This window comes from Pseudomassariella vexata, assembly GCF_002105095.1.
Source record: "Pseudomassariella vexata strain CBS 129021 chromosome Unknown BCR38scaffold_9, whole genome shotgun sequence".
Classification (NCBI taxonomy): Eukaryota; Fungi; Ascomycota; class Sordariomycetes; order Amphisphaeriales; family Pseudomassariaceae; genus Pseudomassariella; species Pseudomassariella vexata.
Window position 1 is genome coordinate 631,813 of NW_024467964.1, and position 24,400 is coordinate 656,212.

General features: G+C 51.0%; 7 protein-coding genes across 7 annotated transcripts; 3 read left to right on the forward strand and 4 right to left on the reverse strand.

The window, feature by feature from the left end:
• Window positions 1-368: 368 nt before the first annotated feature.
• BCR38DRAFT_437869 (uncharacterized protein) lies at window positions 369-2,060 on the reverse strand. Its single transcript, XM_040860546.1, has one exon. The coding sequence runs from the start codon at window positions 1,856-1,858 to the stop codon at window positions 494-496; it is 1,365 nt and encodes a 454-aa protein (XP_040714052.1). The 5' UTR covers window positions 1,859-2,060; the 3' UTR covers window positions 369-493.
• Window positions 2,061-4,924: 2,864 nt separating this feature from the next.
• On the forward strand, window positions 4,925-7,085 carry BCR38DRAFT_437872 (uncharacterized protein). The gene is made up of 3 exons (XM_040860547.1): window positions 4,925-5,318; window positions 5,373-5,673; window positions 5,729-7,085. Exons 1-3 carry the CDS (start codon window positions 5,199-5,201, stop codon window positions 6,682-6,684), a joined length of 1,377 nt encoding a protein of 458 aa, XP_040714053.1. The 5' UTR covers window positions 4,925-5,198; the 3' UTR covers window positions 6,685-7,085.
• A 1,145-nt stretch (window positions 7,086-8,230) lies between these two features.
• BCR38DRAFT_486489 (uncharacterized protein) lies at window positions 8,231-11,733 on the reverse strand (the record flags this gene model as incomplete). The annotated part of the gene is made up of 5 exons (XM_040864035.1): window positions 8,231-8,771; window positions 8,837-10,863; window positions 10,918-11,253; window positions 11,302-11,463; window positions 11,527-11,733. 5 exons carry the CDS (start codon window positions 11,731-11,733, stop codon window positions 8,231-8,233), a joined length of 3,273 nt encoding a protein of 1,090 aa, XP_040714054.1.
• A 2,676-nt stretch (window positions 11,734-14,409) lies between these two features.
• Window positions 14,410-15,675, forward strand: BCR38DRAFT_437876 (uncharacterized protein). Its single transcript, XM_040860548.1, has 3 exons — window positions 14,410-14,740; window positions 14,803-15,261; window positions 15,374-15,675. The coding sequence occupies exons 1-3, from the start codon at window positions 14,497-14,499 to the stop codon at window positions 15,628-15,630; spliced, it is 960 nt and encodes a 319-aa protein (XP_040714055.1). The 5' UTR covers window positions 14,410-14,496; the 3' UTR covers window positions 15,631-15,675.
• A 920-nt stretch (window positions 15,676-16,595) lies between these two features.
• BCR38DRAFT_303749 (uncharacterized protein) lies at window positions 16,596-17,360 on the reverse strand (the record flags this gene model as incomplete). Its single annotated transcript, XM_040854588.1, has 1 exon — window positions 16,596-17,360. A coding segment is annotated over one exon (765 nt), but the record flags the coding sequence as incomplete, so codon positions are not given.
• Window positions 17,361-20,130: 2,770 nt separating this feature from the next.
• BCR38DRAFT_346408 (uncharacterized protein) lies at window positions 20,131-22,752 on the reverse strand (the record flags this gene model as incomplete). The annotated part of the gene is made up of 6 exons (XM_040856254.1): window positions 20,131-21,153; window positions 21,219-21,555; window positions 21,610-21,813; window positions 21,883-22,013; window positions 22,070-22,235; window positions 22,412-22,752. 6 exons carry the CDS (start codon window positions 22,750-22,752, stop codon window positions 20,131-20,133), a joined length of 2,202 nt encoding a protein of 733 aa, XP_040714057.1.
• Window positions 22,753-23,760: 1,008 nt separating this feature from the next.
• On the forward strand, window positions 23,761-24,094 carry BCR38DRAFT_486493 (uncharacterized protein; the record flags this gene model as incomplete). The annotated part of the gene is made up of 3 exons (XM_040864036.1): window positions 23,761-23,771; window positions 23,829-23,953; window positions 24,009-24,094. 3 exons carry the CDS (start codon window positions 23,761-23,763, stop codon window positions 24,092-24,094), a joined length of 222 nt encoding a protein of 73 aa, XP_040714058.1.
• Between the last annotated feature and the right edge of the window lie 306 nt (window positions 24,095-24,400).

Consider the following 24,400-nt stretch of genomic DNA (forward strand, 5'->3'; position numbering starts at 1 on the left):
GGAGTGAAACAAAATTGTCGATCACCCTTGGCGATAATGGGATAGCTTAAAGCCCAAAAGTGAAATGCCGAGAGATCTGAAGTCTCGTCGAAATCTCAATTATGGTGACGGGTGTCGGCAGGGAATGTTGGTTGAACTGTTTGTCTAGAACACCAAGTTGCTGACATGCGCTGAAAGAACCCCAGTTTGTGACAACGCTAAGCGCAAATTGGGTTGAGAGTTGTGCAAGCTACGCTTAAAGGGAGGTATGTAATGTATGTAGCAAATACGTTGATCACCGATGTTATTCCAACATGGTTGTCCCATCATGGCATGTTCGGGTCGAGCTTAGTCACGATTTGCGCAAGCGGCACGGATTACGTGTAGTTGGGAAACGGGCGGGATTGTCATGAGTAGTTGGATTCATCATAACCAACAAGTGTGTGCCTGGTGATTTGGCAAGCCACAGCCACAATAGGGGTCAAACGTAAGGCACCGCCTTTAAGCTTCGCGTCTATTCCATACCCTCCATTAGTGCAGGATTATCAAGTATCATGCCCCTTTGCCCGATGTACTCTCGTAGGGCGTCCCAATCGGCGCCTTCCTCCTCACCCTGGCGCCGTGTGTCCTCGGCGAACCCCCACGAAACAGCAATCTTATCGAGTGCTGCCCTTTCTTCTTCCCGGATCCATCGTGTGCGCAAAGGGATTCCCGGTGCCCACGTGACACGCTTCATTTGGTCATTGGCTGTCATCACCGCGACCATGCCAATCGAGGCTGTGAAGGCAACGTAGGCTAAAATGCCGACAAAAGCGGTATTGGTTGCAGTGGCTGCATCCATGGAGTCCTGCAGGACTGAGAAACTGGATGCCAAACCATAAGCAGCGATGGGTGTTACCGCGAATGTGACTACTGGGAGGCCAGCTTTGCGGAGGAGCTTGGATCGGACAAAGGCGGTTGTCCCATAGCTATTTTCGATGATGCCAACAGCGGCATCAAGGTTCTTGCTTTCGATTGCGGTGTCCAGGGCTGTTTCAACCACTTCAGGCTCTATAGCACTTGCAGCCTTGTTGGAATTCTGCTTCACATAGACAACCTGCGAGCCAGAGCCCGACCGGGGCATGGGCTTGGAGGAATACAGCTGGAAGATGCCGGGCAGCGTCTCGGACTTGCCCAGACGGGATTGGACATGGACGTACTGCCGTAGTAGGCTTGGCGTGATGAATATAGTTGGGTGGACTAAAATTGCGTAAGCGGTGTCCGATATCTTGTCGATCATCTGCTTGAGCTGCGCAGGTATGCGGACGCCACTGGCGCCGTCGTCGGACCCAGGAGTTGATGACGATTGTGAAGCTTTATCCAGCGACAGAAGATTCGAGGCGGTGGAGTCCAATTCATTCACCATATGAGTAATCTGGGGCTGTGCCGATTCGTCCATGATGTAATCAGCCACCACTTTACACGCATGCAGAGCCGCACTTATATCTGGCTCGGATGGGATATTTCGGTGGCCGAGCACCTTGGCCTTATGGTTCTCAAGATAGGCCGTCATATCGGTCAGGGAAGACAGTTCTTGTCGCTCCTCTGGCTGCTGAGTATTGGTGCCCACAGGGTCCGCAGCATAGTCCTCTGTGTTACTGCCGGTATATGGTCGCGTGCTTATCGCCGCTACCTGGCATGGCGTTCGACCTGATACCCTGGCTGCCGCACCTTTGATACTCTGGGTACACTGGCTCAACAATCTGGGTCGGGATCTGGAGACACTGGAGACAATCTGCGAGGTAAATGGGGTCTTGGCTGTGTACAGACGTCGGACAGCGAGAGCGTCGCAGATGCGACAGAGGGGATACTGTCGGGGAACAAGCGCTGATCGAGGCATGACGCTTATTTCTTGCAGCGGGCCGGTTGGCAATGGCTCGGGGGGATTGCAGGCTAGGGTGCTATAGCGTAATGATGCACGCCAGCGGAAATGTCGTCCAAAGGCGGGGAGTCTGAGGGACGTAAATGAAAACCCGAATCGAAACTATGGATCAGACGCGCTTGATGGATTGTCGTCGCGCGGAAGATATCGCAAAAGGAATCTTCAAATTGCATTCGGCAATTGGACAACGGCAGTGCTTCCCGATTAGGGTAATGTCTCAGCCGCGGTTTTCAGGGATCCTTGCTGATCCCCGCGCAACTCTACTATAGTACATTCATAAAACAAGGTTTGGACATTATGAATCAACCGCACGTTGTACGTTGAATAAGGTAATATGTCATTTAACCTATTTTGGCACTGGTTTTGGCTGTAACTGAATCCACTGTCCAGACAAGAAACTTAGCATGTGCCACACTAGATAGGGGTCCTTTCGGTATATAGATTAGGTAAAGCGCGCTAATTCTGCCTGTTTTCTTTTTTACCTAAACGTAATCTTTATTACTTGTTATCAAGCCTTCCGCGTTATTAGGCTCTTCCTTTTTCTCTACCCCGCTAGTAGAGGCATTTACAAGGTAACGAACCGCGAAACGACTCGATCGATTAGAGTACGAGGAGAGAGAATATCGTTCATATTAGAAAAGGCGAGAATAGCGGTGTTATCGCTTCCTATATTAGTTAATCACGTACAGCTATTACCAGGGCGAGACGAATTAGGTGTTCTTTCTACTAGGGCTGGGTACGGTGGCGCTACTGACCTAGGGGCCTTGGGATACATCTTTAAGCTACTCTAATAAAGCTATAGCTCTTAGTTTATCGTTAAAAGCACTCTGTCATAGTAGTCTGCTAATACTAATGTTAAGTGTTAATTAGTAAATATCGTTGACACCGCCTGCTTAATTGGATAGGGTTCCATCACTAATTTGACTTTAGGTACGTACTGTACCCCTTGCTGGCTACATCCATCGTTAGTAGGGGTTAGAAAGACCTTGTGCAGAGCGAAGGCGTGCTCAAATGAGCTGCCGATCACGACAGTACGGCATATCAAATTAGAACGTTTTTGCGCTCTCATAGGGGCATCCATAGATTTTCAAGCCACACGCCAAACTCCAAACTCAATATCTACGTTCTATTGACCGAAATGGGCCTGAGCCCTTAAATAGCATGACATAGTTCATCTTTACCTTCAAGTCTCTGCACATCGACTGGACCCGAATGCTTTGCAAAGATGGATCGTAGAGAGTGAACGAACGGCCAATCGAAGGCCAACCAAAAGCCCCGGAACTGACTTTGGCATGCAGGCATACCTCCTTATATCAGACTTGACTTATCCAAGTCCTTCACATACAGGGTAGTGCCCGACTCCAGCCAAACTTGGTCGCGTGCTCACGCCTCAACTGGTCGCTCCACAATCGACTAGTCTCGCTTTTTAGTGGCTTTCGTGGAGTGTCGTGGAGTTGTCACTACCTCCGTTGTCCCTGTGTGTGTAAGCCGAGCTGGAGTGTGCGTAAATGAGCGCGCTGAAGACGTCAAGCACATTAAAAGCAAATCATAAGTAATACCAAGAGTTCGGGACAGAATGGCCATCAACACTATTGACTATAGTCGAACGCCTCTCTGACTGGACGAGACGACCGAAGGCCCCAGAGTCTAGACTTGATACAACGTTGCCCACGTGAGGATCATCCCGGTTCCTATCCCGGCACCTTTCTCTCCGTAACGCTATCGGTTGAGTCAGGGCTGCATTGAATACGGAGCGGAAGCAAGCTGAAAAAAAGTCGGTATGCGTTCCAGATGCTGTTGTGTATATAGCCCAGAGGTGATAGGCAACTGACTTGCCCATCAGCATTACAAGTACATTCTAACCCGCTCCATTATCTGTGACTCAGTTGCTCCCCATCTCTTATTGTCTTGAGTACCATCTGCCTTCAGGTAGGCTTCGTAATGTGCGAAGTCAACGAGATTGATAGAGCCCAGTCGATGACCAAACCCAACACCTTTCAATACCAGAGGTACATAAGTGTTCATCCTCCATCCCTGCGGTGGAAGGACTTGCTGGGACTGCCGAGAGCGACTAGGTTACGCCAAGCCAACTCGAAGAGAAATAGCGTCTCGAAAATAACAGCATTACCCAATCGGGTGAAGAACAGATCTACTATGTAAGCCCTCGCATAGTCTCTCGGCAGAGCACAAGTCCGGGCGTAGGCTATGAACAGGTGGTGATGTGGTATGTAGACTAGTTGTGGTACAAGTGGATATGATCTCGAAAGGAGCGCCCCGGAAGAATACTTAGCGCTCCAGATGTGTCCAAAGGAGATCGAATTAATGCTAGCAACGACGGACTCTCTAGTGATGGGCTCTCGTAAGTCTGCTCCTACTAATCTGGTGGTGCGAGTCGGGCAAGGCACGGCATCTTGATTGTCTTGGTAACTTGCGGCTCGCTGGCTTAGCACACCATTTTCCAGATGCAACCTCTCGGAAATGTTCTCACTTCCACGATGCTGCCTGCGACGGCTCTCTGGCCAACCCAATCACCATGATAATCACTAAGAGTGGCCAAGAAACCAAGACCAGTTCGTCATGATGTTGCTCAGGTAGTGTAATGCCGATGACCCAACGAATAGACTCGGCATTCCACCGCTGCTCGATGGCTTGACGTCACTTTTTGCTGTGACCAAAGTTCAACAATTCCAAATTCAACATTCATTGTTAGCTGAGGATCGACCGCACCGTCATCCTATTCGTCAACAGGTATGGCCGCCTGCAAGTTTTCGTATCCATGGATATTGAGCAAGTTGTCAGCGAGTTGTTGATTGGTCAAGGTACCGGTAAGACGGAAAATTATCTTTTCCAAGGTGACTGTGACACGAAGCCCATGTAACCCCGATAGCCCGATAACCCGAGGACCAGGATCAGGGGTTCCCTGCTCAAGTTGGACCCAAGACGGCAAAGTAGCTGCGCCACGCTGCAGTGACGACAGATGCGGCTGAAAGGATTAGTGTTAGGCTCTAACGTCAGACCTCATTCAATTGTCGCCCAGACTGTGAATGAGTATAGAGGCATCGTCAATCTTTCGGCTTTCCACACATTGCGCTCTGCAAAGCCCGCATTGTGTGACATTCCCATAGTATTCTTCGTTTCTGAGTAGCCAGGTGCGACGTCTCAAGCCGCTTTTTCCCATCGTTTTCGGCCATCCACATAGCTCCGTAGCACAGCAGCTGATTATCATTCAAAACATTGAATCTCAACGCTTCACATCTCTCCCCAACATACTGAGCTCGACACAGGCGACATCACCAACATGCCACCCCCTCCTCCACCTCCACCGCCGCCTCCGCCAGGCATGGGTGGCCCGCCTCCCCCTCCACCACCACCGGGCGGTTTACCCGTGCGACCGCCTGCCGCTGCAGGTGCTGGACGGGTATGCTTTCTCTACCCGTCCACTAAGCTCATACCGGTCACTGACGACTATTAGGGCGCTCTTCTAGGCGACATTACGAAGGGGAGGGCTCTCAGGAAAGCAGTCACCAATGATCGATCCGCACCGATAGTAGCAAAGGAGCCTGGAAGCGGAGGGGCACCGGCGATAGGGGGGGCTCCCCCTGTGCCAGGGTCAGCACCGCCAGTCCCAGGAGGACTTCGAACAAGGAGCGACAGTGACCATGCCAGCCGGGACGGCGCGCCAGCGACAACAGATCCGGCACCCCAGCTGGGAGGGTTGTTCGCAGGTGGGATGCCCAAGTTGAAGAAACGTGGAGGCGGCGTGGATACCGGAGGTGAGTACCCAGGTCCGTGTACAAAGCCCTAGCAGCCAAATTAATATGTCTCCAGCATCTCGCGGGTCTTCGTATATATCAGATATGGAGTCACCACAGAGCTCAGCACCGAAGCCGCCGCCAATGGGTGCGCCGAAACTACCATCCGGAGCGGCGCCGGCGATACCTGGCCGTGCTGTTCCACCGGCACCCGGAGGCCCCTCTTTCCACCCGTCGATAGCAAATTTAAGGAAGACTGGCAGTGAAATGCCCCTGCCAGTGTCTTCGGCTTCGACGAAAGGACCACCACCACCCATTGGGAAGAAGCCCCCTCCACCCCCAAGCTCTCGCAAGTTTTCGTCAGTTATGTCCGGTGCACCACCACCAGTACCAGGTGCCCCGGCCCCTCCCCCACCCCCGTCTTCAGCGCCCGCACCTCCAGCTCCACCTCCTCCACCCCCATCTGCCGCTCCATCTCTTCCTTCGACACCTGCACCCCGACCCCCCGTGGCTCCTTCCCGGTCACAACCTCCCCCACCACCACCGCCCCCACCCGGAGCGTCATCTACTACAAACGGTAGCTCGCAAAACATCGCCCTTCAGGCGGCTATTCGTGCTTCAGGAGGGCCGCCCTCACCACCAGGTGTACCGCCAGCTCCCCCTCCTCCACCACCTCCAGTTGCGGCGCCTTCACCTCCATCATTAACTCCTCACCCTCCAGCCCCTCCGCCGTCAGCGCCAATAAAACGGCAACGCGCGCCCTCGAATTTACGCTCATCCATGCTTGACCCCAGCGCCTACACCCTATCCCACAACGGCGCCAAGAGCACGTCTCCAACGCGGTCAAACACAACCGCCGGCGGCGTTATGAGCCCCAGGGGTGGCGGTCACACAAGGTATATTATCGAGGACAATCGTTGGAGGTTTACGGACGAGACTATGTTACCTAAGCCCAGGCCATTCCAGGGTGGCGCCAAGAGGTATCGCGCAGGACGTGGCAGCAGTGTTCCTTTGGATTTGAGTGCTCTTTAGGGAAGTGCGCGCAATGGAAGAAGGGCACGAGGTAAGAGTGAAGGAAGTAGCTTGCGGTTTTGGAGGAAGGAAGAAAATGGGACGATAATCTCTGGTTGAACCGGCTGCTTCTCAACTATTTACCTCGTCGCCGTTCACAGGGTCATCCGGGGGGGTTGTCTTGACAAGGCAAGAACAAACCAAAGAGTAATGGGGGCGTTCTTGGCCATGAGTCTGCCATTCCTCGCAATTTACTGATGTTGCGAAGGAATTGAGCCAGCAGCTAGCATAAACATGTTGAAGTATTGGTGAGCGTGGACGGTGCTAATACGGAGAATTTGTACACTATGAGACCAAAAACTTGAGATGAATAAAACTCATCGCTTATCACAACATACTTCACATTGCGAAAACAATTCGCCTTATTACGTTTCTAGGAGTTTGGTCTATAATACTCGGTTATTGCCTATCTGCATACGTCTACTTATTTTGCGGGGGGCTATCTTCAAAGAAAGCCTCCACGCCACCATTTGTTTGAAACCCATCCGTCTCCAGCATGACGATTTTGCGTTGACAAGATCGCAGAATCAAACGCAACGCCAGGTTAAGGCGGACTTCGGTTAGATGGTGAAGCTACATCGGTCATGAAGCTATGAAGGAACTTTATAGAGATCATCCGTTACAGCCTTTCTGTGTAGGGATGCAAGTTTCGAGAATCATCATGATATGTTTTCCATGCTTGTTGCCGCAGTCTGCCTTGTAGCAAATTGCGAGCCTGGCTTTCCAAGGCACGGAAAGACAACGGCTGAATGTTCGCAACTGGATAACGAGATGATCATATTGTCCATGATGGGCCCGATATAGCACCCTTTACGTATCATCAACTTCATAGAGCTAGTAATGATGGCAAAGAGGTATCAGACGATATATGTACCACTGTGCAGCGAGGGAGGGAGCAAGCTGCAGAAGTCCAGGTATGGCATTGGCAAGCCTGCAACGTCGAGAAAGCCGAACCGATCATGTGATCCAGACTGCACGACTGTACGAATCCAAGCTGCAAGGTATCCGGTATCCTTGTGGTCCAGATTTACTTCTCATGTTAACAGAGCTCGTTACACTCGTATTGAGCAGCTGGTGTGACCAAGGAAGTGCCGGATCACAGGGAGCGAACCAACGAGACCTATTATGAAGTCTGCTGCCCTTACTTATCAGTTCAGCCTTCATTACGCCAAATTTAGCATGTGAATCTGACTAGGCGTGATGTCGTGTTTTGCGGACCGCGGGAAATTCTGTGGTGGTCACGTTCCGTCCTTAATTGTCATGTGATGAATAAACGGAAAGAAAGTGGAGGCTCTGGATCGTGTTTTGGTTATTGGGTGTTGAGGAGTTTGGGAGTTGAGCAATCTGCGACAATGAGATGTTGCAAATGCGGCCGCTGTAGGTGCTTTTCAGGAGGAAAATGGCATGAGAAGAACAAGAGTTACCTGTTTCATTATTAGAACAATTCATGACGTGTTGGTCATCTGGCCCCATGAAGATGCGGTCGGTCAGTAGATTAGTACAAGTTTTACCAGTACACTTCGCGTTGAGTAGACTTTATCAGCTGGCGTATCTCTTGTTCGGAACCCGGAGGTTTGCGATAGTTCATGGCCTCCTGGTTGTTGTCACACCAGTACGCAACTCCATCCATATTCTTCACCATATGAGTGGCAGCGTCGATGAGGTCCTCGAATGCCCCCGCAGACTTCAGGTCATCTGGACTCCAAGTCGCTTCGTCACCGAAACCGAGATCCTCGTTCTGGGTGACAGCCTCGTCGACCTTTTGTGACTTGACACAAGCGTCGTACCACGTTGCAAAGTAGCCGAGTTCCGGTTTATCAGACGAAGGAATAGCTTCGAGATACGAAGCATTGTCAGAGGGTCCTGGACCGCAGGTTTGGACGCCAAGATCTTTCAGGCTCATCTCATGAACTTGGGTGATCTCAAGTTTGCAGGTTTGGGCACTGTTAACAAACTCTGCAATGTGCCTGACACGAACGGCCACAATCTCAGCGCCCCAAGCCAAGAAGTTTATGAATGAAAGACGAGGACGTCCGTCGCTCTGTGGTCTAACCGACGACGTAGTCAGTAAACTGTCAAGGACACATTTGTAAATCGAGAGCTCTTCACGTACCTGACTTCCAAACTGCCGATAAGCTCCTGAGCGAAGCCCCCATAATTCTCCGCTATGTTTTGAACCGCATCGACGGTAAACTGGATGTCATATGTTCTTTTCATGCAGTGCATGAACACCTTGCCCACGATAGTCCTGTCCTTTTGAGCACTATATGAGAAGTTCTCAGCATCCACGTTCAAGATAAATCTGTGCTTCTTCCCGACTGGGCCAGTGGTTGAACATCTAAATTCGTAGATAACCCGTTTGCCACTGGGAGTCCACATTTTAATCTGTGAAGAACCAGAACCGGGTTCCATGAGCGACGCGATATAGTTTGCATCGCCACCGCTTGCGGAAACAACCCTCGTGAAGAAAAGGTCCTTTCTCTGACAGTGGCGCAGGTCGAGAAACCCGCGGGTCATCTGCTCTTCCGTCATGGTTCTCAGTCGATCCTCCTCGGCCACAGTGGGGATGCTGATGTGTTTGTAGTTGACTTTTGTGAGTATGAATCGGCCAATTTCTGCCTTTAGAAACACATTTCCTTTGAAAATACGAAGAGGCTGCATAATTTGCGTGAGTTTTTGGGATATGGTTTGAATCACATCAGGACTGGGATCTGGGCCGGTTAGATCGGTCTTCTTGGGACGAGATGACGTCTCTTGCTTCTCCCTTCGGTGTCCGCTCGGAGTGAAGGATTTTCTCTGATGCGGAAGAAAACCATCATTGCTTTGGGTGCTGTTTAAAGTATCTGACTTTTTTTGGTTTGCCTCCAGAGGCACAGATCTCGAGCCCGCCTTCTGCTGCACGGTAGAGTGGAAGCTTGGAGGCTTTCTCTTTTCTAATGTAGGCTTCGGGGTCGGGAGAAGCGGTTCCATAGACCATGACAGAGGCTGATCGTTCTGCGGATTTACTGGAGAAAAATCAAGAAAGTTCGCTTCTCCCTGCCCCATTTCAGGTTGAGACGATGCTGTAGTGTCACCAAAGTCAAGTAATACTGGTTCATTACGTTGAAACACCTTTGTGAGGACGAAAGGGTCATTTGGAATCTGGTTGCTGATGCTGGTGGTCTCAGCGTCGTAGTCATTCGTAGGTTTTTCCTTCGAGTCCTTCATGTGAGAGCCTTTGGGCTTTGATTGCCCCAAACGCTTCCTAAGGTCTGCCAGTCTTTCTCGGCCGGTCGCGGTAGTTACGTTCGAGTTGGTGGCCGGCGACGATTCAGCCGAAGGTGACGGTGTAGCGTGCGGACAGAAAGGAGTGGGACTCACATGGCGTCGTACACCTCGTGGTTTTTTTGGAGAAAGCATCAAAGTCCCGGGGATAGTTGCTTGGCTGCTTGCATTGGTCATCCGAGGAGTAGGCGTTGTTGAGCTGCCGGATGGAGGGACCAAATCTCTGTCCTCACAGTCCTGGAGAGCTGTTGACTTCTTACGCGGAGTTCCGACTTGCCCATGTCCTGTCGCAGGCAGATAAACATCATTGCCAGGACGTTGAGCAGTAGCCTCTGTGACCGGCAAGGAAATAATTTTTCTCGCTAGCCCCTCTGTTGGTCCATCCGCTGAAATGTCTTCAACAGGGTGTTCGGCCAGAGATTTTGCCCATTTGAGAATGCCAACCCCAGTCATGGTCTGAGAATTATACTCTGCAAGTTGACTGGGAAGATAACTTTGAGGCGGATGCATGACGCTGTCTGTTTCCTTATCCCCATCTCTGGTTTTGGGCTTGTAGCAGTATGACTCAAAAGCCACGAAACGCTCAGCGGCTTGTTCCTCCGAGATGACCGGATTAACGGGATGTAGAGGAAACATTGGTCTGTTACCATTGAGGTTTGGGCTTAAGGGGAGCATCCGGACAAAACTTCCGCCGCTGAAGACTTTTGCGTAATCCGATGACTTGGATTTCAGACTGAAACTGATACGTTCCAGAAGAATGGATTTCAGCAATTGTGTGTCGGCTTGTGCAATGTAACGTATCTCCGTCAGGAAGTTGGGCACGTTCTCGCTGTAAAGCACATGTGAAAAATGGCTATCCAGGTGTGCTGGAGTATGCTAAGAAACGGGTTAAATATGATGCGCAAGATTCGTAGCCAGGACGAAACATACGTAGTACTTGACGAGCGTGTCGACTTTCTTCAAGGCCAAGTCGAGACTATCCCTCGATTTTGCACCAATGTGCAAAGAGCGGTCATCGGTTCCGAGGAAGATTTCACAGTTGGCAAATTTATTCAGCGAAGCAACGGGGTCGTTGTTGCCGAACAGAGCTGGAATAGTTAGCTCTGCTTCACTCGGCTCACCCTTGGGAATACGCCAGGTGATCTTGAAAGGTAAGTCGGCAACTTCAGGAGGGTATGAATAGACCTCGTAAGCCGTGATTTCAGACTCATCAGTTTCGGCAAGGCGCCACTCGTCAATATGCCGGATCTTATTGCTTGTGTTGGGCTGTCGACTGTAAGTAAAGGCGTGTAAAAACTAGAAAGGTAATCATACTCCGAACTGGCCAATAGGTTGCTCCATAGGGATCTTTTGGATCTCATTCTGCACAATTGCATTCATGATGTGGTTGGCATGCTGGACAAAGGTGCCTTCTTCGCCAGCGGGACAACGAATTCGGAAGCAGCCGATTTCCAAATCGTATTCGATGGTAGGACGCTCCATCGATTGTTAGTACACTTGTTGTAGTCAAACGTTCCGGGAAAGGATGGGCAGACATACCATGGCCTGCTTGCGGAGTTCAGAATAGAATTCCTTGAGGCCTTCTGGGCGGAAGATCCAGTTGCTACTGAGTATGAACTCTGCGTATTTATCATGGACGGTGCTGGTGGCTTCGGAGGGTTTCTTCATCGAAAAGGGCACCGACATGCAGCCTGGAAAGTACTTTTCCATCGTTTGGTAAGCCCTGAAGTTAGGTGCTACCGCCATGATGGGCAATGGATAGATGTACCCGCCTCTGCGAAAAAGGCTTTGTGGATAGAGCCCAGATTGGGTCACGAGATGAACAGTTGGGCAGACTCTAGTTAGGTCAGGATGATTCTCGCCGTAAGCTGAATGGGAGGAACTGTGATGCAGTCAATGTGAGGGAAAGTGGTGAAAGGGGCAGGGTCGAACCAGCAACCCAAGGAGTAGGTGCTGGAGTGAAAGGATATGGAAATTAGCTCTGCTGAGCCAGGCAGTGCTATTGCGGGCAACGACGACTAAATGTGGAAGGAACAAGTTTGGTTTATCTAGGTGGAGTGACCACAGTCGTAGCTGCTCTTGCAAGAACAAGGACGAGAAGGCAACCATGCAGTATAGACCTTGCTTGACCTTCTTAAGATGAAGGATAATGATAAAAAAAGGGACTTACTCAGAAGCAGCGTTCCGGTCTTGCTCAGTTCTCTAAAGGTTATGATGTTGTTCTCGAAGAGTTGATTGTGGAAGGACAGTCGTACTCGGGAAGTGGTAGTAACGTGTAAACCTGTAGATTCGTCGTGGTAAGGCGCCTTGTCACGAGAACACAAGGTAGTAGTATACCCGTAGATTGAATGTTCTGTAACACCTGGGCAGATGCGCCCGACTAAGATAACTTAGGCTAGAGGCGATTCAAGGTGAGACTGATGCTGTCTCACTGCAGCCAATTTTGTTGGCGAAATTTGCGGCGTGAACTGATTATGAGGAAAAGGACAATGCTGGATGGATTTTATGGAGCTGTCGATGATTACAAGGGAAGGTGAGGGACGAGCCTGGGGAAGCGGATGCAGTGATGAATGTGAAGAACAGTGCCTAGTAGATGACTACAAAGCGAAAAGCCTACCGAGGTGTCTAGATCTACAGATCTACTGTTAGTTTTGGAATGGATGTCGCGACGGACGAGAAACCTGAGTGGTGGTGAGAAACATGGGATAAACGTACCTTTGATCGCCAGGAGATCTGTTGGTGGAAAGCAACGGTTCAGATTGTCTAATGACAAGAGACGTAACAGCTTGGATTCCATAGAAGTGGGAAATCAAGGAGGTCTTGATCACTTGCTTCAGGATTTCATGGCGATTATTTGACGACAGAAGAAACCAGTATTGGCAGGCTGAAAATTTTGAAGGCCTTGGTTCTTGCCGATAGGTAAGGTAGCTCAGATATGAGGCAGGGCGTCGAACTACCAACCTTGACAACGAGCTTTGGATCTTACTCAGGAATCTACTGGATTTTGCCAACAATGCTTGACGGTATCCCTACCGACGATTCTGGGCTCTGGTATTTCGCCTAGTGCTTTGCAACTTACTCAGCAAGTCACTATGGTTTTGGTCGATCCTCTATAGAGAATAAGGAATTGCCCCTTCTTGTTTGATTAGGCTTGCCCAAACTATGGAAACACCTCTGGCTCCTAGATTTGTCTAGACCAGCCTCGAGTAAATGGTAAGATTGAACCATAGCGCATGCAGCTACTCGCCCGTTATTCACATCATTATTTAAACAGAGATGGAGGTCCTATATCACTGCTTCTTTTAACCTGAATAGAACGAGAAGAGGATTCGTTACAGTTCTTGTAAACTACTCGGCCGAAAGGAAATCATCAAGAATTTAGGGAAAAAAGCCCAAAGCTGCAGGTAGTGCAAGCAGATGAACTTCGTACCAAAGTATAGTCAACCACGTCAGAAAGTCGGATCAAAGGCAGTTTGAAAGCCAAGTCAAAAGTGGCAACAAGTTGGGGTAAAAGGCCAGAAGCAGCAGTCTGTCTCATCTCTTCTCAAGATAGGAAGTTCTGGAAGCTCATTCCCAGGCGTTCACTCATGGTGCAGACAAACACCAGAGTTGAGTAAGGCTCGATAGAGTCTTATGGATATACGTGGACCCGCAGGCTCCACGATAATGGAGTTGAAGTCATTCATAACACCACCTCCAAATGGCACCACAGCGGCGGCCCGAACAAAGGCACCCCCAACCCCCTTCCCGATGTAGGGATGTTGGGGCTCCTCCTATTCTGCAGCCAAGCATAGAAAGAGTCCCTGACCGCGACGTTGCACCAGCGGCGTTGGGAAGGGAGAAGCCGAGCAAGCGGCTTGGCGATGGAGCCGTGATACCGCGATGCTGCAGGGAATCGGGTGAGGTGGCACATTGTGATTCAATGACATCGACAAACCCATGCTACGCCAAGGGCGCGCAGTCCTCTCCATGAAAGCGTTACGAACCTCGACATATTTTCCCCAACGTAGAGGCCCTTTTGGCCTTTGGTGCTTCAATCAATTTCTGCACGGTATGTGCTTGCATTTCTCCACTTTACACTAGAGGCCTCCATTTGCTGATGCTTTGATAGAACTGATTCGAAAGCTGGGAGCGGCCTTGGCTCTGTGCTTCTCCATGAGAATGTACAATTGGCGGAAGCCCCCGTTTGGTGCTTGGGTATTGGGATATGTGGTTCAGTGGGACGCGAGATCTACAATGTCACACTGTGAGACCACATGGTTATGTACTAGGTCGGCATCCGTGGGTTTAAAAGCAGGGGGATTCCGCAACTCTGCTGTTTCTTGTGCTCTCCGTTAACAAGAGAAACGGGTGTGCTCAACTTTCAACATTATGGACTTTTTCAAGAAGATCAAGGATGCCTTTGACGACGACAAGGACAAGCAGCGGGGTCAAGGTGAGGGGAAATAATGCTCGCACTTGCCTTTGGAGTCCGGTGAATATTAACCAGTTAAAGACCAGAGCCGAGACATGCCATATGGTGGTGGCAATGGTGGATATGGATCTCAATACGGTGGGCAAGGGCAACAGCAACAATATGGTCAACCTCAGCAGGGCGGGCCCCAATATGGCCAGCCCCAATATGGCCAGCCTCAATATGGCCAGCCTCAATATGGCCAACCTCAATATGGTCAGGGCCAAGGCTACGGCTCTCCCGCACCTCCCCAAGGGCCCCCGGCTCCCTACGGCGCACCTCCCCCTATGCCGCCTGGCTGTGAGTCTCCAGCATCTGAAAATTCCCATCCCAGAGATCGTCCTAATGTCGAGATGCTACAGGGCACGCACAGTGGGATAACAACAGCAACCGCTGGTTCTACATAGAACAATCCAGCGGCCGGTCACAATGGGATCCCCCAGCCGTCTCCTCTCCCGCTCCCCAGGGACCCTTCGCCCCTCCACCAGGCGCACCCCCCGGCCAACCTCCCTACGCGAACCCCCAAGGCTACGGTGGACAGGACGGCAGCCGGGGTGCGGCTGATTCCTACTCGGGCGGCGTGGGTGGAGGATATGGAGGCCAGTACGGACAAGGCGGAGGATACGGTGGTGCTCCAGGAGGCGGATACGGTGGTGCTCCTGGTGGCGGATACGGGGATAACTCAGGCGGCCAGGGGGGATACGACGACAGAGGGCAGCAGGAGACCAAGGAGAAGAGTTCTAACAAGAACGTATACATGGCAGCCGCCGGAGGCCTGGCAGTTGGTGCCATAGGAGGAGCCGTCATTGCCCACGAGCTGAGTATGCCTTGCCCCCACTCATCCCCTTTTGACCCCTTGAGTTCAGACCATCTTTCACCCTTACCTGCTCCAATCCCACCTACTATCTTACTAATTCCCAACGCTTTCCACAGCTGAGGACTCCGATGAAGAGCGCCACGCCGCCGAACAAACCACTTACGTAGCCGCCCCCGCAGCCGCGTCTTACAGTGCCGCACCACCGCCCGCTGAGGACAACTCGTACATGTACAACGAGCAGTTGCCCGAGGAGACGGCGAGTGGCAGTTCTGTCTCTGGCAGCGACAAAGAGGAGCTCGAGGAGCGGCGCGAGGAGATCGCGGAGATGCAGCGCGAGTACGAAGAGGAGTACGAGGAGACGTATGAGGATTAGTGAGAGGATATGTATCAGACCTGCTTACCAAGTAGGCCTTTTTGGGGGGGGGGGAGGGGGGAGGCTCGGGTAAGAGAAATGAAGGAATGAAGGGAGGAAGAAAAGTTCATTCCGAGCAAACCTCCCCACGCCTCCCTGCCCCCTCCCCCCAAGCTGAGATTCGACTTCTAGACAAAGAAAAGTCAGTACCAGCCAAATTTGCAGCAAATTTGGCAGGTAAGTGGGTGAGTAGCAGGACATACCTACAACAAGAACATCTATACATCCGCGAGTTGTGGCAATATTCATTCACAATACAGTCAAAGCACATTCGCACCGATGTGTATATAAGAATCGAATTAGTCTGGGAATCTCCGGGGTATGTACTGATAAGGCCAACCCATCTCATTCTATGGTGCTTGCTACCTTTTCTTCGATCCGGGTATATGCAAAATAATGGAGAAAAAGTGAAAAAGGAGGGTCATGAACGCAAATTTCGTAAATAGAGGCTCATGCTGTATGGTAGGGGGGGGACTTCTGTTTTCTTCCCCCTATTACCTTAAAAAAATAAAAGGAACATGAATTCCTCTCCAGCAGTCCCTGATGGAATAGTATACGCCTTGAAACTCCAAGATTCTATAAATATCCAGACTCAGTTCGGATATCGCCCACCCGACCGCCATTACCAATTTCCCCGTTGGCTATACCCTCTTGGTTTAGAGCTTCTCTAGCTGAACAGAGATGTTTGTGGGATGTAGGAGACGCACGTGGGTCCAGGGAAGGACGTCGTCGTATAATGCCGAAAAGCTTGCATGGTTATGTACAGGCTTGGCAGGAATTTTGACAACCTTGCTCAAGCGGTTTGAAATCGTGTAGTAATGAAGGAATTGGTTGCAGAGACGGAAAGGTGGCTTGTAAGGGTTGGTCGTCGGATGAGATGCGGCCCACCACTGTATTCCTCCGCTTTCCCAGTATGTTGCTCCGTCTCACCTTGCGCCTGGAACGTTCTTGTTGACGTTCAGGGCCCATTTCAATTCGCCCAGCACTTTCTGCGATTCGGCAAGGGTGCGTTCTTGGAGCGTTTCCCTTTCGTCAGCCTTGGTCTTAATATATCGCAGCGCATCCTCTTGCTCTCGTTTGTAGTTTTCGAACTGCTGTCCAATGTCGTCCTTCTGCCTCTTCAAATCACGGATGTTGGACTCTTGTTGGTCGCAGAGTTCCCTTAGAGTGTTGATCTTAGCGTCGTCGCTCTGTCTTTCCGCAACCAAGGACGCGATCTTAGCGCGTACGCTAGCAGTGGCCCGCTTCACTTCGTTCCCTTGATCCTGCCAGTGCGACGCAATGGCATTATATCGTCCTTCCATAAGCGCAGCATGTGTTTTGGCTTCTTCCACTTGTTCGCCGGCATCTCTCCGACTCTTCTCCATCTCCTCGCGCCAAGTACGCTCTCTCTCCAATGCTTCAGCCGTTCGTTTCTTTTCCAGCTCAACCGTTGCTTGCAAATGTTCGACTTGTCGCTCTTTTCGACTGAGGAGGGTCTTGGTCACATTGGCTTCCAGTAGGCGAGACTCGTAATCTGATACCATGCGTTCCATCTTGTCCTCCATTAGTTTGGCCGCTTGCTTGGATTCTTCCGACTTCATTCTTTCTATTTTGATGTCGCGCTTCAGGGCCTCGTTCTCCGTAACTAGCTTGTTGATGACGCGACCCGTCTTGCCCAGCGCAGCTTTGCCGACCGTTCCATCCCATTGTGGCAAGCCGTCGCGCGGCGATGGCGACTGTTCTTCCGCAGGACTTGTGTGCCCTACTTGTGACGAGAATGGGGCCTCCGCGGCCCCATTGGTACTCGCCTTCAGCGTCGAGTTGGAAGACATTGACGACGCAACGTTTGATAGCCTTGCTGCCCTTGGATCTGGACTTGGAGACTGCCCTGTTGACCTCACTGCCGATCCTTCTTGCAAAAGAGGTTGGGAGAGGTATGATGTGCCACTCGCGTTGCTGTTGATGGAGCTAGAAAAGCCGCTGTTCCTCGCCGACGGTGATTCAGACGAGGAGTCTGAAGGTGCTTCGAAGCTAGGTACTGTGCGTATTGTGGAGGGGATTTTCCCATTTACGGATTTTGGTGAATTTGCGTAGGGATTGTATCTCGCCTCTTCCATTGTCGCACCGTTCAGCTTGCTATTCATTGTCCGATTCGGGGTTTGGGGTGTCGCTGCTTTGTAGTTCTCATCTGACGCAGCCAACTCCCGATCTGTCAAGGCAATTAATACTACAACTGCGTCATATGCCAGGACAGAGGGCTATGGGGAGAAGACAAAGCTGGTCAGCTTCGATCAAGACCACACAAAGAAATGTTCAGCTCTGTCCAAAGCAGGGCCGTATGTTCACGGGTTCGCAGACAAGAGAACAAATCCTAGGTCGCCTTTGTTCCTGGCTGATGGGCAGACAATGCGAAGCGTGATGTAAGCAGCATTTGCTAAGGATTGCTTACCGTCTCTGCTGTCCTGGTGGATGTATTCTCGGCTTGGTTTGGGAACGTGACGGGGCCGGGCTTTCTGCAATCGACTCGGCATTTCTCGTTGTATAGCCAGGATGGTGCAACTCGTTCAGCGTCGTTGTTGTTGACAGGATCGGCTGACCGCGGCGGTCAGTTGGACCACGGTGCTTGATGTTTCGCGTTTCGGGGTCGTGTAAATGGGCCAAAGTCAAATTTACGTGACACCGCAAGCGTCGGGTCGCTAGGGCGGCCTCTCCGCAATTACGTCGACAGCAACTGAACCACTCGAACTCGGTTGTTTTCGCAGGGCTGATTAACGAAAGCGGCAAAAATAGTACCGCATAGGATGGGAAGGAGCATTTGGCAAGAACAAATAAAGTCTGAAGCTTGAGCGAGACTGGGGGGGACCTCAGGACTTTCAGGGGAGAAGCAGGTCTGGAGGCCTTGGGGGGCTTGTGGTATGGGTATTTTTAATGTTTATGGGCGGCAATCAACTGGCGGCATCCGGTGTTGATTCTTGAAAGGTTAATTGAGCATTCATGCATGCAAGCTCTCCTCTCAGCGTGCTTCAGGCCAACGTTAGCACCAGCCACAACTCATTTGTGGAAGCGCCCCAGCAACCAACTCCCAACCAGGCCAACGTCCCAATCGCCGGACCTTGTCAAGCGTAGATCGTCCCAAATTACATCCCATAGCCTTGGATGACATGCTGACGTGTTGACATGTGTGCCGGCATGACCTGTCACTTTAATATAGGCGATCAGTTGAAGGCTAAAATTTCTACTGCTGGCACCGTGACGCCCTGTGGGGAGGGCCCCGTGCACTCCCGGGCCCTGGCAGACTGGATGGACAAAATGGCAATGCCATCGACCTTTATAGCGTTGTTTGCTTGTGGTTGTTCATTTGACTGGCCACCTTACACCACAGGTTCGTCGCTGATTGGTCATCTTTGCACTGCATGATGGGAGCTACTATTACTTGTCGAGTATCACAGATATTATGTACCAAATCATTTCATGCTCTATGAGGGTCAGATCCCACAGTCTCCTGGACTACTATCTAGGACAAGCTGTTTACGTTAGAATTATCAGCTTGAGTCCGTGGCACTTCTATTTCTACCGCAATTTCTGCCGTCGCGCATATCATGAAACAATCGACATCGCCATGTAGGCGCAAACCTAGATGGGCCTAACTTAAATGTGGTTTGTTCCACGAGCGGCTAATTTTCCGCATTTTGGTCATGCATTAGTTGCAGAGCTCTCCGCGCCTTTGCACCTGTTGATTGGTGGCCGTTATGTGAAAAACCTTCCTTTGGAACCTGCCCCTGACTATTGTAACGGTCATACCTTGCATGCATGCAGCCAGCAGGAACCTTCAGTATAACTGCTTCGAAAACCAGTGGAACAGTATCGAGTGAAGTCAAGAAGTACAACGCCAGAGGGTTCTGCTTACAACCTATCACCTCTTGACTTCCGATCATGCGGCTCTCAATCATTCAAAGAGGGCAAGTTTGTCTTCACTACACGGCAGCGGAGTTTTCGGTTTTAAGTGCCAGAACGGCCATGACATTTAATCTGCGGCACTGTAGCACAGTAACAGTAATATCAGGAGACCGGCCGAGCATGATGAGCTCTCAGGCGCTGTGTCCTATCTGATCTAGAAGTCTGCACTCTTACAATTGTTTCTGCTGGCTGCCACTTGCAGTCCAACTCCGTATCATACTCGACGGCAGAATCAGGGCGTGACGTACCCTACGTAACCTTTTCCGTAACGCCTGTGTGCCAAAACCAACAGATCGATGCCGAGGCACTCGTTTTCGTTCCTCTGATGAATGTGTGCAGCCAGAAAGACCATCAAGCCTCCCATGTCTGCCTCCCGCTCGCTTTCCCTTCGCTTCCCAGCGGCTAAAAAAGATATGTTTGGTGGACTTTGCCGAGATCTTCTTCTTCACTTTGGAAGCCTCTCCGTTTCATTCCTCTGGCTTCTATCCTTGGGGCTTCCACGAGTGTACCCGGAGGCGCGACCTACACAGCTGCGACAGTCTGAGGCCCCGTCGGTGTCCCACCCCCGTTCTCCAACTGTTGTTGAGCCTCTAGGAAGCCCGGGCGCCATTTGGTGAGATATTTGCCTGCCATGGGCCTTGCCTCGTCATATTCTTTCCAGATATCCTGCACGGCATCGAGCGCAAGGTTGCGTACGGGCGGGCGCATCATGACGAGGTAGAGAAGACTGTTCAGAGCCAAGGAGACCAAGGTAGGATCACGACATAAAGTCTTGACTCGGCCCAAGATGGCCGCGTTTAGATCAGGAATCTCACTTAGAAAGCGTGTGAGAACTCGATCCTGCGCATGCAGATACGGCAAGAACCCATCCAGCATGCGAAGCGCCCACTTGTCATAATGGAGTGGTACATCACGAGCGGAATCGGAGGCGGCTATTTGTTGCACGCGGTCGTTATACCATTCCTCGTTGAGCCAGGAGACTGCAATATCGATGCGTTTCCTGAAATCGTCGAGAACGTATGCATAGAGAGACTCGCGTATTGAGTTGCTCATATTGATACGGCTCGCCGAGGCAGAGTTATGTTCGTCCTTGACGGACACGTCATTAAGTCCCGCAGGAGCGCGCGTTGCAAGGCGTGTGATGATGGTAAGCCATGAGTCTTTATCGTAAGAGCTGGCAGCAAGTCTATTGATGCCGGCCTTGGTCTTTTTCGACGCTGGCTCATCGAGTGTACTCATTACACCAAACACACGGGTGACAGTACCTTGTCCTACCACAGCAGCCTGATCCGGATTCAGGGCGGGTGGCGGAGGAAGCTTGAATGTAGGCAAGGCAAAATTGCTTAATACGGCCGGTTTTTGCAGTTCCCGATTGGACGACGATGGCTCGGATGAATCCAGCTTGTTGAGAATTTGTTCGTTGTCCTCAGCCGCGTAGTAGTCAGGTTCGTAGTCATCATCATCTTCAACGTCCAGCGAAGCGGTCTCCGGGTTATCAGCTTGTTGAGCCACTTGATAAAGAGCCGTCAAGCGGTCACGTACGCCCTGAACAAAAAATATTAGCACTTTGCCACTAAAAGAAGACTGACGATGTAAAATGAGACACGTACATTTAGAACCCGATCAAGAAGTTTCGGGTCTATACGGGCGATGGTTGTCACGCTGATCTTTGCAGCCAAGGCTGCGGGCACCACAGAGACATCGAAGGTCTTCAGACCCTCATTTGAAGTCAAGGAGAAAACATCAGCTAGCGAATGAGGACCGGCTGCCATGGGCGGTATCTGGAACTCTTGCGGCAATGCGGCCATTCGTTGTCGCTTGGCATCCAGACCATCCTGCTCCACGTGCGCACGTTTTCGACTTGCGCCATCAAATACCTCTGCCCGCGCCTGCATAAGGCGCTCGAGATACTGGTGTATGCGACCAACATGTGGGTTACGCGAGTCACTGTGGAATCATGTCAACCAAACGAACAATCAGGGCTCAACCAGGTGAACATACCGTCTTGACAGATGCGTCAAAAGCATGCGCGTGGTTTTCTCCATGGATCTCACTATGACCTTAATTTTTGGAGTCATGGGACCACTAGCGAGCTTCAAAGGGTTGAAGTTGAGGATGGCATTGAGTATCCTGTTAGAAGTACCGGGCCTTGCCCGGATGAGGATGGACAGAGTATTAAGAGTGGCATCAACAATCAGAGCATCACTACGTAAAGAGGGAGGTATCTCGTCAGCTACGGCGTTAGTTATAGACACGGACATGAAACTCTCATACCTGCTGTTGTCCTGCAACACTCCCAGCATCCTGTCAAGAAGCCCCGATGCTTCGGCCTCTAGACTGGGGACCTCGAGGACAGTGTGGTTCGGTGGTATCATGAGAAGGGAAATGTCGAGGGGATCGCCACGCTATATCCACGTTCAGCAAGTAGACCAGGCAAAGGCTTCAGAATGCGATATCCTACTCTTGGTTCGGGGTTAACACTTGGTGTTTGGGCGAGCACCACTCGCTGGGCGAACTTGATGCAGCATATTCGCACCGTTGGAGGGGCTGTCTCCCAAATTCGCAAGATCCTCGTCTTGATCACCGTCATGCGATCCCATGTCGTAGTGTCGTAGGCATTGTTGATTCTGGCAGCATCGGCGAATGTCAGCGGGTCAAGTCTTCCGTAGCTCTCGGTGAACAAAGCTGGTATGACATATGGACGGAGGGCACTCGCAGACACGGTCACAGACATGGCCAGTTTTACGGAGAAGAGTGTCTACGATGCTATGCCCGGGGGCGCATAGGGCAGGGGAAGACCTACATCCACCTCAGAGCTAGCGGGTATACACTAGCTGCTGTCTGAATAACGCTGCGCAAGACCACAACGTCCTGATTTGGATCCTCCACCAGGAGCTTCAGCGTCTCCAACACAAGTAGCGACAGCGTCTCTTTTTGACCAAGCGGAACTGCTGGTGTCGCAAAGGCTTCTGAGAGAAATTCGGCACCCCATCGTCGAAACTCAACCTGTGCTGACGGGCCTATGATGGGCAAGGTCGCTTGGATGACTTGTGGGTAATAGCTCACGTCACTCAAGACAAGCTTGCGCGCATCTTGAAGCTGTCGTATCTGATCGGGCACAGAGAGTTGAGGAGTAGTTGCCATGGTGAAGAGTGGTGGGTTGGGAGTCTTTTTTCTCGTGTGAAGCAACCAACTATCAACCGCACAGCGTGTTTTATGGCAACTACTACAATGGGCGACAGGTCTGCGAGATCAAAGGATGCTCTTCGCCAGACAATTGCGAGATTACAAAGATTAGGAATGCTCAAGTGATAATTGTAGATGCGACGGTGTAAGTCGTACTGTGCTGCTGTGTTGTGCTTTGCGGTGCACGGGTGGTGTGACGTTCGGCGCGTAACGAGCCGTATGCGTGTCGGTCGCTGGTGATGTCAATAGGAAGATTGCAGGCCCTATTGTTCCATGATACCCAAGCGGCGACCAGGACGAAGGCGCGTAGAAGTAGAAAAGATGCAGACAAAGCGTGGCGTATTGGGGCGTCAAATGCGATCAATTGTTCTTCTTATGGGATATCGAGCATCACAGGCAAACTGCAATTGCCTTGTTCAGTTTGCAAGTCCAGATAGCCTTACTGACTGGGGAATTGGGGGGTGGTGGAATGAAGAGAGAAAGAGCTATCCAGCTTTGGATTGCCGCGCTCTGCAGTAGATGCCAAAGTTGGCTGGCCGTGCCTGGCTTTATTATTAACCGAAGAACCACCACAGTGGTGAGTGGGTCAATTTGCTAGGCTGACTCTACCCAGCTACAGTGAGTTTACTATGCACCTGTGAACGAATTGTAGACGAATACCAACCGTAATTAATCATATTTTCAAGCATCTGATCTAAAACTGGCGTCATATCTGCAAAGCCCATACTGCAGTTCTTCTGAAGATTTCATATTGCGAGGATAGTACCCTTGTAATAAAGACATACCCCCAGGATTATGTAAAGTGAAGGTTGCAAGGAACAGCCTTAATACCTCCACCCATGGGCGAAGATAGCGGCGCATCCCATCATCACCTACCATTGAACGCCACAAACCGAAATCTTCAGCAGTTCTCAACTTCACGACATCGCATAGTGCAGGCGCCCAACAGGGCAAAGACAATCCAAGATGCCTCAAGGGTATGTACGTCCATTTCCAACTCTCATTTTCATGACCTAACCTGCATTGCCCCCCAGATACGGAAGCTCCTCCTACTATGCTAGCAACCGCCAGTCGCCGGCTCTTATCCGCGCTCGACGACCATATCTGTTCAAGAACGCTGTGTTGGGCACGGGAATCGCGATGTTCGCCATTGGAATATGTACGCCGTAACCCTAGCCCTAGCATAGTCCGAATAATGCTCATCAGAGATCCAGATGCCTACACCATCAGAGCCATTGGCCAAGACGAGTTTGAGGATGTCAAGGTCCCCGATGCACCGCAGCAGCCAGCCAAAAAATGAGCCATCGATGCGGTCCGACATGGGAACATTTGTACATATAGACGCCTGAAGAAATTATAGCACACAGTTCGGCGTTGGGGTATTCGTTTGACGGCAAAATTCGATGTTTGCTCTGCTATAGCAGGCTAACCAAGCAGCTCAGTGGTATCATCCTGGGCGGCTCCTTCTGGGCCTCTCCCGAAAACACTTGAGACGCCCATGAAATGTATCTACAAATAAAACAATGTGTGCCGTATCTCTAAAGCATGAGGCGTACCTCGCCGATCCTCAACTCCAACACCGAGCAATGCTAATCACACGCCTCCA

Coding starts and splice junctions, on each gene's coding strand:
- BCR38DRAFT_437869 (XM_040860546.1), bottom strand. CDS start 1,858: ATGCCTCGATCAGCGCTTGTTCCCCGACAGTATCCCCTCTGTCGCATC.
- BCR38DRAFT_437872 (XM_040860547.1), top strand. CDS start 5,199: ATGCCACCCCCTCCTCCACCTCCACCGCCGCCTCCGCCAGGCATGGGT. Junction 5,319..5,372: donor CCGCTGCAGGTGCTGGACGG/GTATGCTTTCTC, acceptor GACGACTATTAG/GGCGCTCTTCTAGGCGACAT. Junction 5,674..5,728: donor AGGCGGCGTGGATACCGGAG/GTGAGTACCCAG, acceptor ATATGTCTCCAG/CATCTCGCGGGTCTTCGTAT.
- BCR38DRAFT_437876 (XM_040860548.1), top strand. CDS start 14,497: ATGCCATATGGTGGTGGCAATGGTGGATATGGATCTCAATACGGTGGG. Junction 14,741..14,802: donor TCCCCCTATGCCGCCTGGCT/GTGAGTCTCCAG, acceptor GAGATGCTACAG/GGCACGCACAGTGGGATAAC. Junction 15,262..15,373: donor CGTCATTGCCCACGAGCTGA/GTATGCCTTGCC, acceptor CGCTTTCCACAG/CTGAGGACTCCGATGAAGAG.